General features: G+C 41.5%; 1 protein-coding gene across 3 annotated transcripts in view; it reads left to right on the top strand.

The window, feature by feature from the left end:
- The window catches only part of vav2 (vav 2 guanine nucleotide exchange factor), a 463,113-nt gene that overhangs the window by 288,879 nt on the left and 156,320 nt on the right, over positions 1–17,914 (top strand). For all 3 annotated transcript variants that reach the window (XM_060935481.1, XM_060935479.1, XM_060935480.1), the window contains exon 3: positions 4,821–4,879. In XM_060935481.1, the coding sequence (XP_060791464.1) occupies positions 4,821–4,879 (59 nt within the window). The remainder of the gene's footprint in view (positions 1–4,820; positions 4,880–17,914) is intronic.

Consider the following 17,914-nt stretch of genomic DNA (forward strand, 5'->3'; position numbering starts at 1 on the left):
TCTTGTACATAATCCATTTATACCAACAGTAAAAGTAAACAGCAGTATACATATTGTGCACTGTGAAAAAATCTACAAGTATCACGATGCACTGTTTTTCCATCTTGCCTACCCTGCCTCAAAACTCCAGCTGTCTTTGAGAACATTCTTCAGAACTTTCATGACCACATGGAAACGGTGTGTGAAATGAAGACGTGTTCACAGAGAGACGCTTTGAGATGCGATGACTCGGTGGAGCTCGTTTTCATTTATGGAGTCACCTTCATGGCAGCAGGAGCAACGAGTCCGTGCATATAGCCAAGCTCGGAGAGGGTGCACACCTGCTTACACACACGAATTACTTCACTAAGGCTGATGGGCAGCTGCTGTCAACATGGCAGCAGGTTTAACACGCCTATAAGCATGTAATGAGGCAAGAAAAAAGCCTTTCCGGGGTTACGTGTTTATAATTGTGTGTGTGTGTATCTACAAAACACTCCCAAAGCTCTCGACCACACCATCTGGAGGCCCGCGTCTCCACCAATGAGCCAACGCACGCAACTCATGATTGGCATTAAGTGGGTTTGAGTTCTCTATGCATTTAACCCTGTTAGCCGCTGCGAATACACAGGAAGCTCAGAGAGAAAACGGAAGACGGTGTAAATCCCTGAGAAACCATATACAGGGATGTAGAGCTATATGCTTTGGTCATATGTCTGCCAAGTTTTAATATGATTCATTACACCGCAGCACTTCTGAATATTCACTGCTGATTGGTCAAGATTAATGTTTTACAGCAGCAGCAACTCCGGCAGTAATTCTGGATATCATTTATTTTAATGCTCTTGTTGTATGTAATAAATTTCAGCTTTTTTTTTTTTTTAATAGTAATGGCTTCTTCACAAGACTTTTTAGAGTAAGCATTTTTGGAAGGAGTCTCCAGTGTCGGTCAGCACTTTGCGATAGTAAAGTTGTAACTATAAAGGTTTTTTTTTTTTTTGTAACATGGCCAGGAGAGGCTGCTGAGGGCATGACCGTTTATAGCTGCTATGATGTCATTTACATTAAATGTGGGGAAAAACCAAACATAATTCTTTAATCCAGGGGTTTTCAAAGTGTGGGAGAGTCAGCCCCCCCTCAGAGACCAAATAAACAACAGCGCCCCCCTTACAATTTTTGTTGTTGCTATACTTAATGTTCCATTTGTATTTTTAAAAAATGGTTGTTGTACACATTTTTTTTATTTTTCACATTTTAAACATCTGTGTTTTTAAAACATCTTGTTTTACACATTTTAAACATCTCATAGCATCGTTAGCTAGCACCTCTTGGCAGACAGCACACTGTGGCAGTGGAGCATCTTCAGATCCAGTCCATGAAAATCCAAACTTTAAATAATCGTGGTCATACTTCCTTCTTTTTTCAGTCCCCCCAGGTTTCTGCGGGCCTTTTTTGTGATTGTTGCGGGCTAAAATGTCTGATGTTGCGGGGGGTTTTCCAAAAAATTGCGATGCAAGTTGCGGTGTTTTTTTTTTTTTTTTTTTTTAGGTTTTTGTTGCGATTACATTGCGGGAGGAAGGGAAAGTTGCGAGAAATTGTTGCGATTTTCTTTTTGTGATTAAAATTGAGTGATATGTTAAATATTAAGTTATTACCAAAAAACTATTGATTAAAAAAACAAAGACACTGAGAAATGGTCCTATAAACAACTTTACCAATATAAAAGATTACCAGGACTACAAAAATGCAGAAAAATAGGCTTTACTTATCCAAATGCACCTGTTGGTTCAAAAGTTAAAGTGCAGAGAACCTCACAGCACAACATGGCATTACCTTAAAATATAATATAAATGCCTCAGCTTTCATGTAAGAAAAAAAACTATTAATACTAGTACTGTGTGCAGGCAGTCTCTCCTGAAGACTAAATTAAACAATAATTATAAACTAATAAAATAAATGGCTCAGGCTTCATAGAAGAAAAAAAAACAATTTGAACAGAATCTCACAGTATGATGCTGAAGCTGCCTAAACAATGGAAAATAAAATACCATTTTGGCAAAAATGTTGGCATCCATTAATTTCTTGTATTAAGTAAAAAAAAAAAATAATAATGTAAAGTGCGCACAGTCCTTCACTGTAAACATAACACACTTTCAGTAACAGAATTTAAGCCTATATAAACACCGACTCGCACATCATGCAGTGTTGCCAGATACTGCTGACGTTTTCCAGTCCAAAATATGTTCAAAACCCGCCAAAATGCACTTGAAACTGCCCAATCTGGCAACACTGCGCGCATGCTGCTTCTCTTGAACGTATACACGGAAGTAAGGCGGAAGGTAGTTTGTCGACGTCACCTCAAGACGACGCCGACGATTGGTCAAAGTTGCGGTGATTGGATATAATTACAACACCGCCCTGAATTCGCGGGGATTGGTTGAATTTGTGTTGAAGTTGCAGGCTCTGGTTTTTTTTTGCTTGGCCCAGACTCTGTCTCCTCACTCACTGTAGCTTTAGGTACTAAAAATCGATCCATTTTGTCTCCGGCAAAGGCTAGCTGAAGTTTGCTAAATGTCCGCAATAGTAATTTATTCTGGTTTATTTTTCCTCACGTTGCGCCCCCCCGAAGAACTCTGGCGCCCCACACTTTGAAAAGCCCTGCTTTAATAAATGTCTCTTTCTATGATAAGGGGTTACTACTTTGTGGCATGCCACTCAAAATTTAAAACCACAAGAAGAGCTTTAAATATGGGTTATAATTAATAGTTATAGTCCCCTGGTATATACATCATCAGGGGGAGATAACTCTCCCGCTGTTCCGTGCAGGAGAGACCACATTGAAAACCGTGAAAATCTGGCGTCACGCGTGTAACCTGGGCACTAATTTTTGAGCCAAAAGATTTACAGAAAGTCATGATTTCTCCCAGGGAAATAATAAAGCTAGACTGCCTTTCAGATTTTTCAAACATAGGTCATAAGAATTTTCCCCGACACCTAGTTATTTTTGTTTAGTACTGAATTCGAATCACAGGCTTCCAATTGTATTAGTTTTCTTTTAACAGAACAATTAATGAATTTAAGGCCACATGGCCCTAAATTCTCCGCTATTTTTTCCTGCTTCACCATGACCCAATTCAAGATACGACGTCATGCATCACATGGTGGTGGGCTTTCCCCGTTCACGCAAGGCATTGTGGGATGCAAATTTGAAACAGGAGAGAAAAATGGAGGATGCGAGTGTGTGAATGAAACGTGAAAGACTGACTACAGTAACAGAAAGAAAGCGAGAAGAAAAGGTGTTATGTTCTATACGAAGGAAAGGAAACGCAGGACCAAATTAATAAATATCGGCGCTCAGCGAGCACCTCGGTGTGATCAGCTGTTCGTTTAGCGACAGAATGATGGAACTGTCAGTGCACGCTCAAAGGTAAACCTGCGCATGTGCGTGCACACACACACACGGACTTCCTCTGTCTGCTTGACTGCGCGAAGAAGCGAGCGATTTCATGCACGTTATTTGCTTTAATCCCCTCAAATTAAATAACTTCCCAGCCACACAACAGAATGGCCTGATATTTTGTGAGATATTACAGAAATAAACATTCATCACAATGACCAAATTTCAGAGGGAACTAAATTTCACCGATTTTATGAAATCGAAAGGCCGTCTAGCTTTAATAGAGAAAGAAAAGTATTTCACATATCAGGCAGGAAAAAAAAAATTCAAATGCATAAATCGTCTCCAAGCATTTTAACAAAATTTCATGTCGATTTTACCCGGGAAGAACTACTGGAGCCAGAGTAGTGGTGATGCACTAAAAATGTGCCTTGCAAGGATGTTATTTAATCTGAGAAATTGAAAAAAAAGAACTTTATTCGTAAAATATTTGTGAATTGAACCTATGAGTCACTGGTGTGTAACGTGGTCGTAATTTTCTCGGACAGACTATGACTTTCACCTGCCTTGCCGCCATTAAATGCACCCTGGATGTCTTGCGCAGTGACATCACAAGTGTGTCTGGAGATCCGCACGACCTAGTTAGTTCAGTCTTAACACTTCCGAGTAGGAATTAGCGGGCACCTGTTTCACGCGTGACCGTTGGACGGATCCAAATAAAAAGAAATGCATCAGAATTTTTTTTTGCTATAAAACTTGAGAGCAGTCAGATTTATATATATTTAACACGCGCGCGCACGCACGCCCAGCTTTTATTTAATTTTAAAAATAGCCTTTTAAACACTATCTGAACGATCGTAACTTGGATGAACAGAGGATGTTCCATGCGTGACGTGATTTTTGATCGGTGCTCACGTGGATTTGGGAAGACTGACGGTGTAAATGTTTTTCCGTGTTTAAGTTCGAGTTTAAGCCCAAGTACGCTCGAGGAAAATTTTAAGCTTATCTTGTTCGAGTGACATTGGATTGAAATACCAGCACCGATTTTGTCAGAAAATGGGTCAACGAAGACGGTGATTTTAAAAAAAAAAAAAATCCAACAAGATGCTTTGCTCATTTTACCAACGCTGTGTCACAGACCTGCAATGACCACAAAAATATATTTGGTTTTTATTTCTATTTATTCTCGCTCATGCTACACAACCACAAACCTGGCATAAGGCATTTATAACCCTTTATCATAGAAAGAGCCAAATCTCAAAATTGTCAATATTGGAGCGTTGCTTTAGTGTAAGAGGAGTAAAACACCTTGCTTTGTATCAGACCGCACTGCACCACTCCACTCCATCGCTGATTATTTTCCTCCGGCAGCATACCCCAGCGTGTTTCATTCCTTGCTTGTCTCAGACATCATCGCTAACCCAAACGTCTTGTGTTTCCACAGGTGATCTCTGCGCTGTCCAGACTCTCTCAGCAGAGCATCGCTCAGATTAAAGGCATCAGGTACGGGTCCATCTCACCCCCCCTACTCTACACTTCACAGCTAAAGCTTTTGCTTTCTTTCTTTCTTTCTTGCTTTCTTTCTTGCTTTCCTTTCTTTCTTTCTTTTTCTTTCTTTCTTTTTCTTTCTTGCTTGCTTGCTTTCTTTGCTTTCTTTCTTGCTTTCTTTTTCTTGCTTGCTCTTTCTTTCTTGCTTGCTTGCTCTTTCTTTCTTTCTTTCTTTCTTTCTTTCTTTCTTTCTTTCTTTCTTTCTTTCTTTCTCTTGCTTGCTTTTTCTTTGCTTGCTTGCTTGCTTGCTTTTCTTTCTTTCTTTCTTTCTCTTGCTTGTTTGCTTTTTCTTTTCTTGCTTGCTTGCTTTCCTTCTTTGCTTTCTTTCTTGCTTGCTTGCTTGCTTTCTTTTCTTTCTTGCTTGCTTGCTTTTCTTTCTTGCTTGCTTGCTTGCTTTTCTTTCTTGCTTGCTTTGCTTTCTTGCTTGCTTGCTTTCTTTTCTTTCTTTCTTTCTTGCTTGCTTTTCTTTCTTTCTTTTTCTTTCTTTCTTGCTTGCTTTCCTTTCTTTCTTTTTCTTTCTTTCTTTCTTTCTTTCTTTCTTTCTTTCTTTCTTTCTTTCTTTTTCTTGCTTGCTTGCTTTTTCTTTTCTTGCTTGCTTGCTTGCTTTCCTTTCTTTCTTTCTTGCTTGCTTTTCTTGCTTGCTTGCTTTTCTTGCTTGCTTGCTTTTCTTGCTTGCTTGCTTTCTTTTCTTTCTTGCTTGCTTGCTTTCCTTTCTTTCTTTCTTTCTTTCTTTCTTTCTTTCTTTCTTTCTTTCTTTCTTTCTTTCTTTTTCTTGCTTGCTTGCTTGCTTTCCTTTCTTTCTTTCTTTCTTTCTTTCTTTCTTTCTTTCTTTCTTTCTTTCTTTCTTTCTTTCTTTCTTTCTTTTTCTTGCTTGCTTGCTTGCTTTCCTTTCTTTCTTGCTTTCTTTTTGCTTTCTTTCTTTCTTTCTTTCTTTCTTTCTTTCTTTCTTTCTTTCTTTTCTTTCTTTTTCTTGCTTGCTTGCTTTTCTTTCTTTTTCTTTGTTTCTTGCTTGCTTGCTTTTTCTTTTCTTGCTTGCTTGCTTTCTTTGCTTTCTTTCTTGCTTTCTTTGCTTTCTTTCTTGCTTTTCTTTCTTGCTTGCTTGCTTTCTTTTCTTTGCTTTCTTTCTTTCTTGCTTGCTTGCTTGCTTGTCGTTCGTTCCCAGCTCTAGGCTCAGGTGCCTTTTCAAATGAAAGCTTTAAGATGGTGTCTGGCTCCTGGAGCAGCATGTGGGCTCAAGCTGTGGGTCGGCTTTGGCTGTGCAGTGGGGCTATGAGGCCCTCAGGGACACGGCAGGCTCTGTTTGTGTCTCTTTACGTGCTCAGGCTCCACAAATAAAGCCTTTTATCCGGCAGGGTAATGAGCTGATGGAGCGACATTAGGCCCGAGGGGAAGGAGCAGTGAAAATGGGGGATCCCATTAGCTAACGCTTCATAACACACCGAGAGAGAGAGAGAGAGCGAGACAGAGAGAGAGCGAGAGAGAGAGAGGTGTCGAAATCACTAACTAGTCTCAACAAGCTGAGAGCTGAAGAGGGTTCAGCAGCAAAGCTTCCTGTTTAGTGATCACTGGATGTCCCACACCTCCGTGTGCATCTATTAATCAAGATGGTCAGCATCTCGGAACTGGATTATCCTTTAAGCTGAAAGTGTCTCTGCAGCTACAAGGCCTGTGACCGTAGCAGGAAAGTTCTCTGGATGTGACTTGGCAGACAACGCAGTCTGTGACTAATGCAAGTCAAATTTACCCTCTGCAGCGTTCCGCGTGTGTGTTTTAAGAGCACTCGGAGCGCAGTCTGATTCAGCGAGCTCTCGTCGTGCGCGAGAGGTTGGAGAAAGACATCTTTGTGTCCTGTCACGTCATGACGAGTCTCTCGGAGATTGGAGCTCCAGCGCTTGTGGAGTCTGTGGCCTGGCGTGACCCTCAGGGTTTATTTGTGGCACTGAAATGCACTGTGTTCTCCTGACATTTTGCTGAAGGAGCCTCTTTTTCTGTGCACAGTATCCTGTTGAAGAAGTGGCTCCCTGTAGCAATGCGAGAATGTTCTTTTTGGTACGTTAGTCAGGAATTAGGCCAGAATTACTACTTGTATTGAATGAATATTGAAGCCAGATATGCCTTCATGCTTGGGAAAAGTGATGCATGTTATTAACAGCGTTCATGAGACAGTTAACATCAGAGCATTAGATTAGATTACATTGCAAAGGAGTCTGGTTCCTGGTCTAACTGTTCATCAGAGAGCAAGCGATCAGCAGAAGTCATAAATTAAATACAGAGTCTCGGAGACGTGGACCAAAAAGGGACTTTCCTCATTTTTTCCCCCCCTTATTCGGGTCCAAAGGACCTTCTTGTAGTTTCTTTGCAAGCTCAGAAACCCAAAACTTCAGAAATGGTCATCGGGTTCTGACAAAAGCTTGGATTTCTGCACGATCCAGAAACTCAACAGCGTTTTTCTTAAATACGAGCGTCCAGTTTTACCGACATACATCAAATTTGGTCGTCGCAGGGCTTTTTCAGATAATCAAATATCACCGTCGCATCCATTAACTCTGCCAAACAGGAAGTGAACCGTTTTGGATTTTGGATCCAGTCGTGGCTTTACCTACCGTAGACGTGCCAAATTTGGTCGACACGCAGGACTTTTTCTCATTCACACCTGGCAGATTCTACCATAACAGAGGCCAGTTAAGTCCCATCTCCTTAAATTGCTGAATTGATTATTTTGATCTTTTTTTGGGGGGGGGGGCTTTTTCACCTTTATTGGATAGGACAGTGTAGAGACAGGAAACGAGCGGGAGAGAGAGAGACAGGGAGGGATCGGGAAATGACCTCGGGTCGGAATCGAACCCGGGTCCCCGGATTTATGGTATGGCGCCTTATCCACCTGAGCCACGACGCCCCCTATTTTGATCATTCTATTAAGTTTTTCTAGTAGTCGATATAAATATCTTGCGCCAAATTATCGCACGTTACAGAAAATAAAGAAAAAATCCAAATCCGAGTCTGACTGCATTTAATGCACGAGTCCTCGAGTCATGAGACAGGGAACGAGTCGGACTCATGCACTACACGCCTGGGTAAAGCCGTGAGTTTCTGGCCTAGTCCGAGTGAAAACGAAGTCCAAGATAACGCCAAACAAATCTGAACGATGCCCAAGTGTCCCCTTGAAGAACTCCGAGTTGTCACACTAAACTCGGAGGACATGTTACAGTCAATGATGACCGAGTTAGCGGCGTCTAAGTTGCGAAGGAACGTTTGATATCTTAAACGGCGTTGCCATGGCAAGGAGCATGTAGTGCAGCACAATCAGGAAGTGTGACATAGTTCCACCGTACATCATCATACAGTGCAGCTCAGAGTTCACAGTGATGCAGAATAATGACATCGACTTGCCAGTACTGCCTCATGAACCAGACACTGCTGCGCCTTTGGTGCTTGGATTCACCAGTCGCTGCTTGCAGCTGTATTATATTTTTATGTAGGCAGCAGTGGGTTCTGAATAAATTAGTATTAATGTAAGGTCATCCATTTTCCTTCCTCCACTGCAGCATTAGACTCGTAAACCTTTGCTCTGAAGCACCGGTAGCCTATAAACAATCAGCCAAGATTTCAAACCGTGATCGGACAGAGAGTACTTTTTTTTATTTTTATTTTTTTTACTTTCTTTATTTCTTTTAGATGCGTTCTGTACGAAATGGGTCCCATTTCAAACGACATGACTCTGATAATAGTGTAGTTACCCATAAAAGATCCAGACAGCTGTAATAGTACATACATGTCAACCTATACGGAATGTCTATTTTATACGGATTTGATTCAATAAACGTAGTATACGGGCGTATAAATAAAGTTATACGGATTCTTTAAAAAAACTTCAATATTTATTTAGAGCTATAATCAATTCCCACGATGATAAAAGAGCGCATAACATTTACAAACGTACTGCACACCACAGACAGCCAGTAAAGAGTCTTATGAAATCACGCGTTATCTTGTGGTAGCGAGACTTCGTTCCACTTTTGATCATGCGCACACCGCGTTGCGAGAATCCCGCCAACCGTGAAGTCATAGACATATAAACATAGACGCCGCCTTCTGCGTAGAATCATACGTCATCCTCGCCGCCATATTGGATGTGGCAAAGTGGAGATTCTTCAACCGTCCCTACAGTAGCCGAGAATAAAGATGCCTCATTCATGTGCTGCGTTTAACTGTACCAACAGGTTTACCGTCCAAACGAGATCACATGGGATTACCTTTCACAGGTGAGACTGGAAAAATACTTTTCATTGTATTTGGTCATTATAACGTAATTTTACAAACAGATTTTCCTGACTTTGTGGCTAATATGAAGTCTCGCGCATAATAGCCGCTCAGTGAAACCTGTCTCCAAACAACGAAGTATTTCCTTCGTAACTACGCTGATAACACTTTGTGTTTTTGTCAAACATTGGAGCTTTGTATTCATTCTGAAGGTTTATTGTTATTAATATTGAATAAAAAGTAACTGGGATATATCATTGTTAATTATCATTCAAATTTTAGGTAAATTATTTTAATTTGCATCTTATACGGATTTTATAAGGGAAATACAGATTTTGGAGGTTGGTTATACAGGTTTGATTGACCAAAGGTTGACATGTATGATAGTAGTACCGGTACTTCAGTTAGTAGCACTGGGAGGAATGCAGCAAGGAGGCCAGAAGTTGTTCACGAGACCTGGCAATTTCTCACAGCTGTTACCAATGAAGCAAAGTGGGCGGGGTGAGCAATGCGAACATAGTTGAGCGAAGTCAACTTTATGCAAATGAGATGCAAAGCGATTTGGCGTCCACCATTTGAGAATGAATATTTTTCCCGGCGTGACTATGGTCTTTGGTTCCACGTGGTTGTTCAGGCGGTGATCATCTTCACTGTGTGGTTTCGGGTATCGAGTGTATGATTTCTCCGAATCGTAACAGCGCACGTCATACATGTCAACCTTTGGTCAATCAAACCTGTATAACCAACCTCCAAAATCCGTATTTCCCTTATAAAATCTGTATAAGATGCAAATTAAAATAATTTACCTAAAATTTGAATGATAATTAACAATGATATATCCCAGTTACTTTTTATTCAATATTAATAACAATAAACCTTCAGAATGAATACAAAGCTCCAATGTTTGACAAAAACACAGTGTTATCAGCGTTAGTCTGGCTAACGCGACTGCAAAGCTCTCTGAGCTATTGGTCTGGCCAAGATATTAAGCCCAACCGTTTCCCAGAGCCCGTGGTTGACCCGCCTCCCTGAAATGCCTCAGTTTGCTACTGGTCGGAGCCAGAAAAGGCTGTGATGAAGCTTAAACCAATCACATCACTCTTTCCTCTGACGTATGCGACGCGACGGGGCTAACTGGTAGATTAAACCATAGACATCCTATTATTAAACTCTTACCGAAGCCGGTCGGGAGCAAGGCGAAAACGTCCTTCCTTTCAATAAATACCTCCAGGGCTGCTCTTTGCTCCATTTTCAATGAGAACTTCCCGTTGAATGCTTTCAATACTGCATTCGTGAATGAAGCGCTTCCGGCATAGATTCTGTAAACAATCTATGGCTTCCGGTCGCAGTTCTACTACGTCAGTGCCTTGAACACGCCTCTACCCAGGGCCGTTGGAGATGCTCAAAGTTGATTGGTTCCCGATTTTTCGGGAGCTTGGAAGAGCTGGAGATAGCTTGCCTTGCCAGACTAAGCTCGCAACAGGCCCTCGTGTTGCGTCACGCTTAGGATGGGCGGGCCCAGGCTATATCAGCGTAGTTACGAAGGAAATACTTCGTTGTTTGGAGACAGGTTTCACCGAGTGGCTATTATGCGCGAGACTTCATATTAGCCACAAAGTCAGGAAAATCTGTTCGTAAAATTATGTTATGACCAAATACAATGAAAAGTATTTTTCCAGTCTCACCTGTGATCTCGTTTGGACGGTAAACCTGTTGGTACAGTTAAATGCAGCACATGAATGAGGCATCTTTATTCTCGGCTACTGTCTAGACGCTATACCAGAGACGGTTGAAGAATCTCCACTTTGCCACATCCAATATGGCGGCGAGGATGACGTATGATTCTATGCAGAAGGCGGAGTCTATGACTTCACGGTTGGCGGGATTCTCGCAATGCGGTGTGCGCATGATCAAAAGTGGAACGAAGTCTCGCTACCACAAGATAACGCGCGATTTCATAAGACTCTTTACTGGCTGTCTGTGGTGTACAGTACGTTTGTAAATGTTATGCGCTCTTTTATCATCGTGGGAATTGATTATAGCTCTAAATAAATATTGAATTTTTTTTAAAGAATCCGTATAACTTTATTTATACGCCTGTATACTACGTTTATTGAATCAAATCCGTATAAAATACGGACATTCCGTATAGGTTGACATGTATGGCACGTGTTTTCACTGTTCTATTTTGGTACATCAGAGCAAAATGTTGTTTTGGGCTCAGGGTGCTGCTAGTCGACAGTGATGCATTTTATACACAAGCGTTTCTCTGTAGAATGTTTATTTTTAGTAAGAACATGGCTTTGTGTGTATCCTGGAGATAGCTTGTACAGATTTTGTGGGACTACCAGTGCAACCATGGTGACTGGGAGTAAAGTTAAAAAACGCCCAGTAGGTACCACCAAGCTTGTACCATAGTACTCGAGTCCAGGACTCGGACTGGAGTCCTAATTTTAAGGACTAGTGGACTTGAGCACTGATGACTTGGACTCGGACTCATAAATTGGAGACGAGGACTCTGATTTTTTTTTTTTGGTAACATGCCATAATAATTTGGTATAAGATATTTATATCTACATTAATTTTTCGTGCAAGAGAATGCACATTCACCTGTTCATACGTCATGTTCAGGAACAAACTAACGTTAACGGCGCTAAAATGCCTGGACAGGACACCCCTAGGATTGTCACTTCTCATGCAGTGGGGAAAAATGCACTGCTGTGTGTTCCATATGTAGAAGAACTATCGAGGGGACGACCTCGAACTTCAATCGTCATTTGGCAAGACTCCACCCAGAGAAGGAAGCGACACGCTATGTTCATTGGTCTGTTGATAGTGGGCGGGGCTTGCTTGCTGAGCGATGAACTAGCTAGTGTTAACCCTCTCTCATGTTATTTGCCCTGTTGATAGTGGGTGGGGCTTGCTGAACGATGAACAAGCTTTTTATCTGTAGCCTGTTCACTAAAATGGCACAGTCGAGCAGGAACAGAGACGCTTTCACATAAACGCAGCAACGGTCACCGTGAAATAGTGCGGGTGGAGTCTTGTTCTCGGATTAATAGTGGACTCGACTCGAAATTTTCTTTAATGACTTTGACCTGAACACTGGGGACTCGGACTCGAGGTTTAGTGACTCGACGACAACACTGCCTACTAACGTACAGCGAGTTTGGGTTTGGTCTTCTATTGATTTCTGTCGAGTTTTTTTTTTTTAAATCTAAACTTTATTTCCATCGCAAGAAAAGAACAAGGTTTGTAACTGTTCTCGGGCTCAAATTACGTTAAATTTAAATCAGTGGCGGCTGGTAGTCTTTCAAACAGGGGAGGCTGGTCGGTTACGATATTTCCAGATTTTAAAAGAAAACACATCAATTTTGCCCATACTCTTGCCTCTGATCTGGCTGATTGTTGGCAGGGTCACAAACTGTGAAATAACAGGTTCTTTTGGCCCATTAGCCTACTGTCCAATATACATGATGGTGGTGTTGGGGGGTATATTTTAACATTTTATATTTTAAAATTGTGGCATGTTGTTTAAAAATTGATCATTATTGAAAGCAGCTCTTTGTCAGGAACCTCAGCAGTAACAGCAGAGTGTTCTGGAATAGGCACAAGCACTGACCTTGGGGAGCCAAACACAGAGCTGGGTGCCACACATTTCATTCAATGACACTTTCCCTATATTTTACTTATTTTGACTGAGAAATGTTTTATTGACAATTTTGATAACCCTTCACTTTTAATCCAGGTCTGTAGTGTGAAATGTTCTCGGCTGTGTTTTTGTTTAAAAATGTTTTCCAAATTGTAGCTGTGTTTAATTCATATCCAGAGAAATATATATTCCAATATAATATACTCAGCATAAACATTTTAAATAGATTCTATATTTTTGGTCCATCCATGACATATTACTAAAGTAGCCTATTTACTGTTGTTGATGTGGGTCACTTGCTGTTAGCCAATTCACTTTCTCGTACCAGGAGAGCTGAAAGGAACGAGTATTATTCCCTACCTTTTTCACCAAGTCAATTTGAGGCGTCGGTCTACCCTGCTCTTTTTAATTTAAATTTTTTCCTCGAAAGGAAGACTGGCAAATGGCTTCACCAAAATTAAATCAGCAATGCTTGGCATCCGTGCGCAGCTTTCTTGCTAGCTGACTCGCCCCCTCAAGTTCAAGTTCAGTCACTCAAATAAACGACATTTCTGGAACTAAGATAGCAAACTTGACAACACTATATTTACACTTTATTTACAATGAAAATATATACAAACTAAAAAAGCTGGTAGAAACCGTATGTAATGAATGAAATCGAAATGTAAGCTGATCTCTTACAATACACCACAGCACTTGCGAATCCGCATGGGACTGAACTGAAATTCACCGCTGCCTGTCTATATTTGAAACGAGCTGTCAATCAAAGAAAATATCCGGCCGCTTTCACCAATCACCAGTCTCCTCGCGGAAACTGCCATGTCCCTCCCATGTGAGGCTGGGAGTCCGTGGGCGGGCATTTTCGCAGTATTTGTCCAATAATCGTTTTGCATTTTGAGATTGAAAAGCGCAGAGCTCCCAATGCCATTGAAGCCCACTGAGGCTGCGCTGCATCGCGCTGTCACGAGGGGGAAAAACTCACGCACACATTAAAGTTATAAGGGCATTTTTAGAGGAGGCTGAGCCTCCCTCGTTGTCTTGGAGCAATCGCCCGTGATTTAAAGGAACTAGCAGAGGTAGAGGGAGGGAGGGAGGGAGGGAGGGAGGGAGAAGACTTGTCAGGATGGCAAAAAAAAAAGAGGCTAAAATAGCAGACGTACTCAATTCAAATGTGACTCGCAGTAACATTTCAAAATAGTTTTCTTAGTCGGGGCGATAAATAAAATAAAACAAAAGAGGACGTTTTCTCTCATGACCTCAAGTGCTACATCAGGCACATGGGGTCACAACCCGTAGTTTACACCGAACCTGATAAACTCCTCACCCTAATGACCTTTGACCCCAGCCTGTGGTGTCTGTTTTTCGATCTGTAATTATTAGGTTAGAGCCGGTCCATCATTATTCACCAGCTTGTTAATTGATCAGGCGCCGAAGCTTATTGACGAGGCGAGGGACGAGCTCCGTTTCACCCTGCCGTCTCTGCCTGCATCTGTGTGCATCTGCTGAGCCGTAACCGTCCTCTCATCCTGTGGGGTTTCCTGTTTTATCTCTCACACTACTCACTGCTTTTAGGTGCACCACAGCATATTTCTTTCACATTGTCTGCTCTGAAAAACTGTGTCAGCTATTCGAGGACACACCCAGTTGAGTCAAAGCAGCTGCTGTTTGGAGAAGCGTGTCCTAATTTTAAAGATGCCCACACATCTCACCTCGCTGCGGTTTGTTTGTTTGCTTGCTTGCATGATGGGAGAAAGAAGAGAAATGAGTCAGCTGCGCTATTTCTGTGTCTCTTGTGATCTAACAGATCATATACCACTGATTGTCTGATTGATTATGGTGCTGTTTAGCCATAGTGATGCTGAGGAGTTGTGCCTGAGAATACGTTATCATGTTAAACCATCTTGGGCATCTTATTTTCCTTTTAAATGAGTGGCAGCATTGAAATTATAGCCTCGATAGTCTGGCAAATGCACTAAATAGCATCCATACCAATGACTTGAGGACGTTCAGGACATCAGAACAGTTTACTTAGTGATTTTACGCAGCCAGTAACCGGCATTAGTCAAGATTGCAATATTATCAAAATTTCAGAAAAGAACGAAGGGGACTTTTCTTCTTCTCATGATCTTCAGGAATTCTTCGCATGTAACCACGTGACAAAATAGCGTCGCGTATGCATCCGCCGCCACATTGGATGATCTGCAAATCCAAAATGCCATCTCGTGCGAACGATAACTGTGACGCATCTCTGACTTTCTCGATTCTCTGGAGTCCTCTACGAAGTCAAGATTCAGAGAAAAAGTTTACATTTGTGGCTAATATGCTAAAGCTGTTCGATTATACAGAGGTTTTAGCCTCATTACCATTGATTGAATACCCTGATATCAGTGTGAACTCTCTCTCTCGTTCTATAAAAATAAATAAATAAAAGTGCATTAGTAAACCGAAGTTACTGGCCCTGTGTCTGAAATCGCTCACTCGTTCACTACTCCCTATATAGGGAATTACTCTATAGAGGACTATATAGTGAGCTCATTGGTAAAAAGGGGGAAAAAAAACCCGCTTTCGGACACTTGTTCGTCGCGCTGGTATTTACGTCGTTACTGTCGCACAATTAAAACGTGCCAGATCAGTCGGCTGGTGGATTTTCAAAATAATAAATACACACGTGATATAATTTTTGTGAGAAATCCATATTATACCGAGCGTATTTCCCACATAAATGCAGGTACTTTGTATTGATTATTCAATTCTTTTAAATCAAGGCTGAATACTTTCTTTTTCTTTCTTTCTTTGACGCTGCCTTTTATTAAATCAAATTTGAGACTTTCAATTTGATTTTTCAGCGTGACTGCAATGCACGATGGGATATATTGCTTGGTTAGGGACCATCGGTTGTACACTACTTTTCGTGATGCATTGTGGGATACTTTGAGTGCACTATATAGGGTGGAAATAATCCTCACTAAGGTTTCGGACAGGACTACAAAATTGCGTCCTCGCTATATATAGTGCCGTACAGTATATAGTGAGTAGGGAGCGATTTCGGACACAGGGATGGGTTACTGGAACGCCATCGTTAATCTCTTACCTAGTCAAGTCAAGTTTATTTGTATAGCGCTTTTAGCAATAAACATTGTCGCAAAGCAGCTTAACAGAATTTGAACGACTTAAAATATGAGCTAATTTTATCCCTAATCTGTCCCCAATGAGCAAGCCTGTGGTGACGGCGGCAAGGAAAAACTCCCTCAGACGACATGAGGAAGAAACCTCGAGAGGAACCAGACTCAAAAGGGAACCCATCCTCATTTGGGCAACAACAGACAGCATGACTATAACATTAACAGTCCTAACATAAAGTCAGCTTCATTGATACTATAAACCCCCCACCGACGGAAACCCGAGCACAAAACCGCCCACGACAACCGCAGTCCCAAAGTCAGCAAGTCAACTGCAGTCCCCAGCCACAAAAGCACCACTGCAAGAGTCCAGAGCGTCCTCCAGGCGCAACCCCCGACTGTCCACATGGAGCCGCCGTCCACAGGAGCAATGCGATGAGACTCCAACCAGACACGGCACCAGGATGGATCAGGCAGGTCCGAGGACCCAGCAAAGTTGACCCACGTTGTTCTCCTTGTGTATCCAAACTCGCTAAGGTTTGCGCTGCTTCTAATCTAATCTGGCTTTCTTGGCAGATCTTTGATTTATCCGGTTGCTTCTTGATACTGCGAGATGAGTTTTCGTCTTGGTCCTAATTTGAGCGTTGGTGCCCAGTCTGGATTTGTTTTATCGCGTACTGTAGGTTTGCCGCTGCTCCTTCTAGGTGAGAAGCAGAGTGTTCACGTTCAAGTTCAGTTTAACCAGCAGAAAACATCACTTTAATTTGCAATGAACTCTTAGCAGGTGTAAAGTGGTCACCGCATATATATATATATATATATATATATATATATATATATATATATATAAAATATATATTAGTGCTGTCAAGCGATTAAAATATTTAATCGCGATTAATGTCGCGACTGTCATAGTTAACTCGCGATTAATCGCAATTTAATCGCACATTTTTGTCACATTAAAAAGCCATTGTAATTCTCTTATCAGCATAAAAAAGTGAATGGGCTTGCTTTATACCAATGTTTTTTTTTTTTTATTGCAAAGCATAACACGTCTTGACACAGCCACTGCAAAGTGAAACCTAAGCCGAGCACCGGCGCGGGGCTAGCAAGAGAACCATGAGTGAGGTGATCTACTGCTTGAGAGAGATAGGTTACACAGTGATGGTAGGCTTGACTTGCTTGATTATAATATAAAGTACACTATTATATTAAGTTTAAGTTGTTCGTTGATAAATATTGCATTGAATCTGATCTTTACTGTTTCAGCTCACTTAACACATTTTGTACTTTTACACTTTCTGCCTGTTGATGCGTCGCGCTGTCCAATCAGAGGCGGCCAAATTTGCATATTACAGGAAGGATTTCTGGGATAGCATTGAGTTTACAGTTCAGAGGGATCTGGCTTCTTTAGACGCTGTCTTCTTAAAACTGAATAAATATTTAAAAAGAGCCAAATGAGCCAGTCTTTTGAACGGCTCTTTTCAAAGAACGGATCACAAAGATGCGGATCCCATCAAAGAGCCATAAATCCCATCTCTACTAGCGCGCCCTGCCCGCGCTGGTTCTTTGGGGGAGGAGGGCAGAGGACTCTGGCTGTGCGGGGCGTGGCATTACAGTCTAGCTGCTATCGGTTTTCTAAGCAAAGTCTCTGTTGCAAGTTCCTGGCAGTTTCAAAAGCTTATGAAAAACCTACATCATGTCACAGAGCGTTAATCTCGCGATAAAAAAATTATCGCCGTTAAAATTGAGTCAAGTTAGCGCGTTAATAACGTGACATTTTTGACAGCATTAGTATATATACACACGGGGGTGTAATTAGCTTTTTTTCCCTCAGTTTAGTCCTTACGATGTATGTTTTTGAACCACAGCGTACGCACGGCGTTCTCTGGACAGTTTGTTTTGTTGCTGTTTTTTGGGAATTCTTTCTGAAGAAGTGATTCTCGTTGTCACGAGTAG

This window comes from Neoarius graeffei, chromosome 12 (genome assembly GCF_027579695.1).
Source record: "Neoarius graeffei isolate fNeoGra1 chromosome 12, fNeoGra1.pri, whole genome shotgun sequence".
NCBI lineage: Eukaryota > Metazoa > Chordata > Actinopteri > Siluriformes > Ariidae > Neoarius > Neoarius graeffei.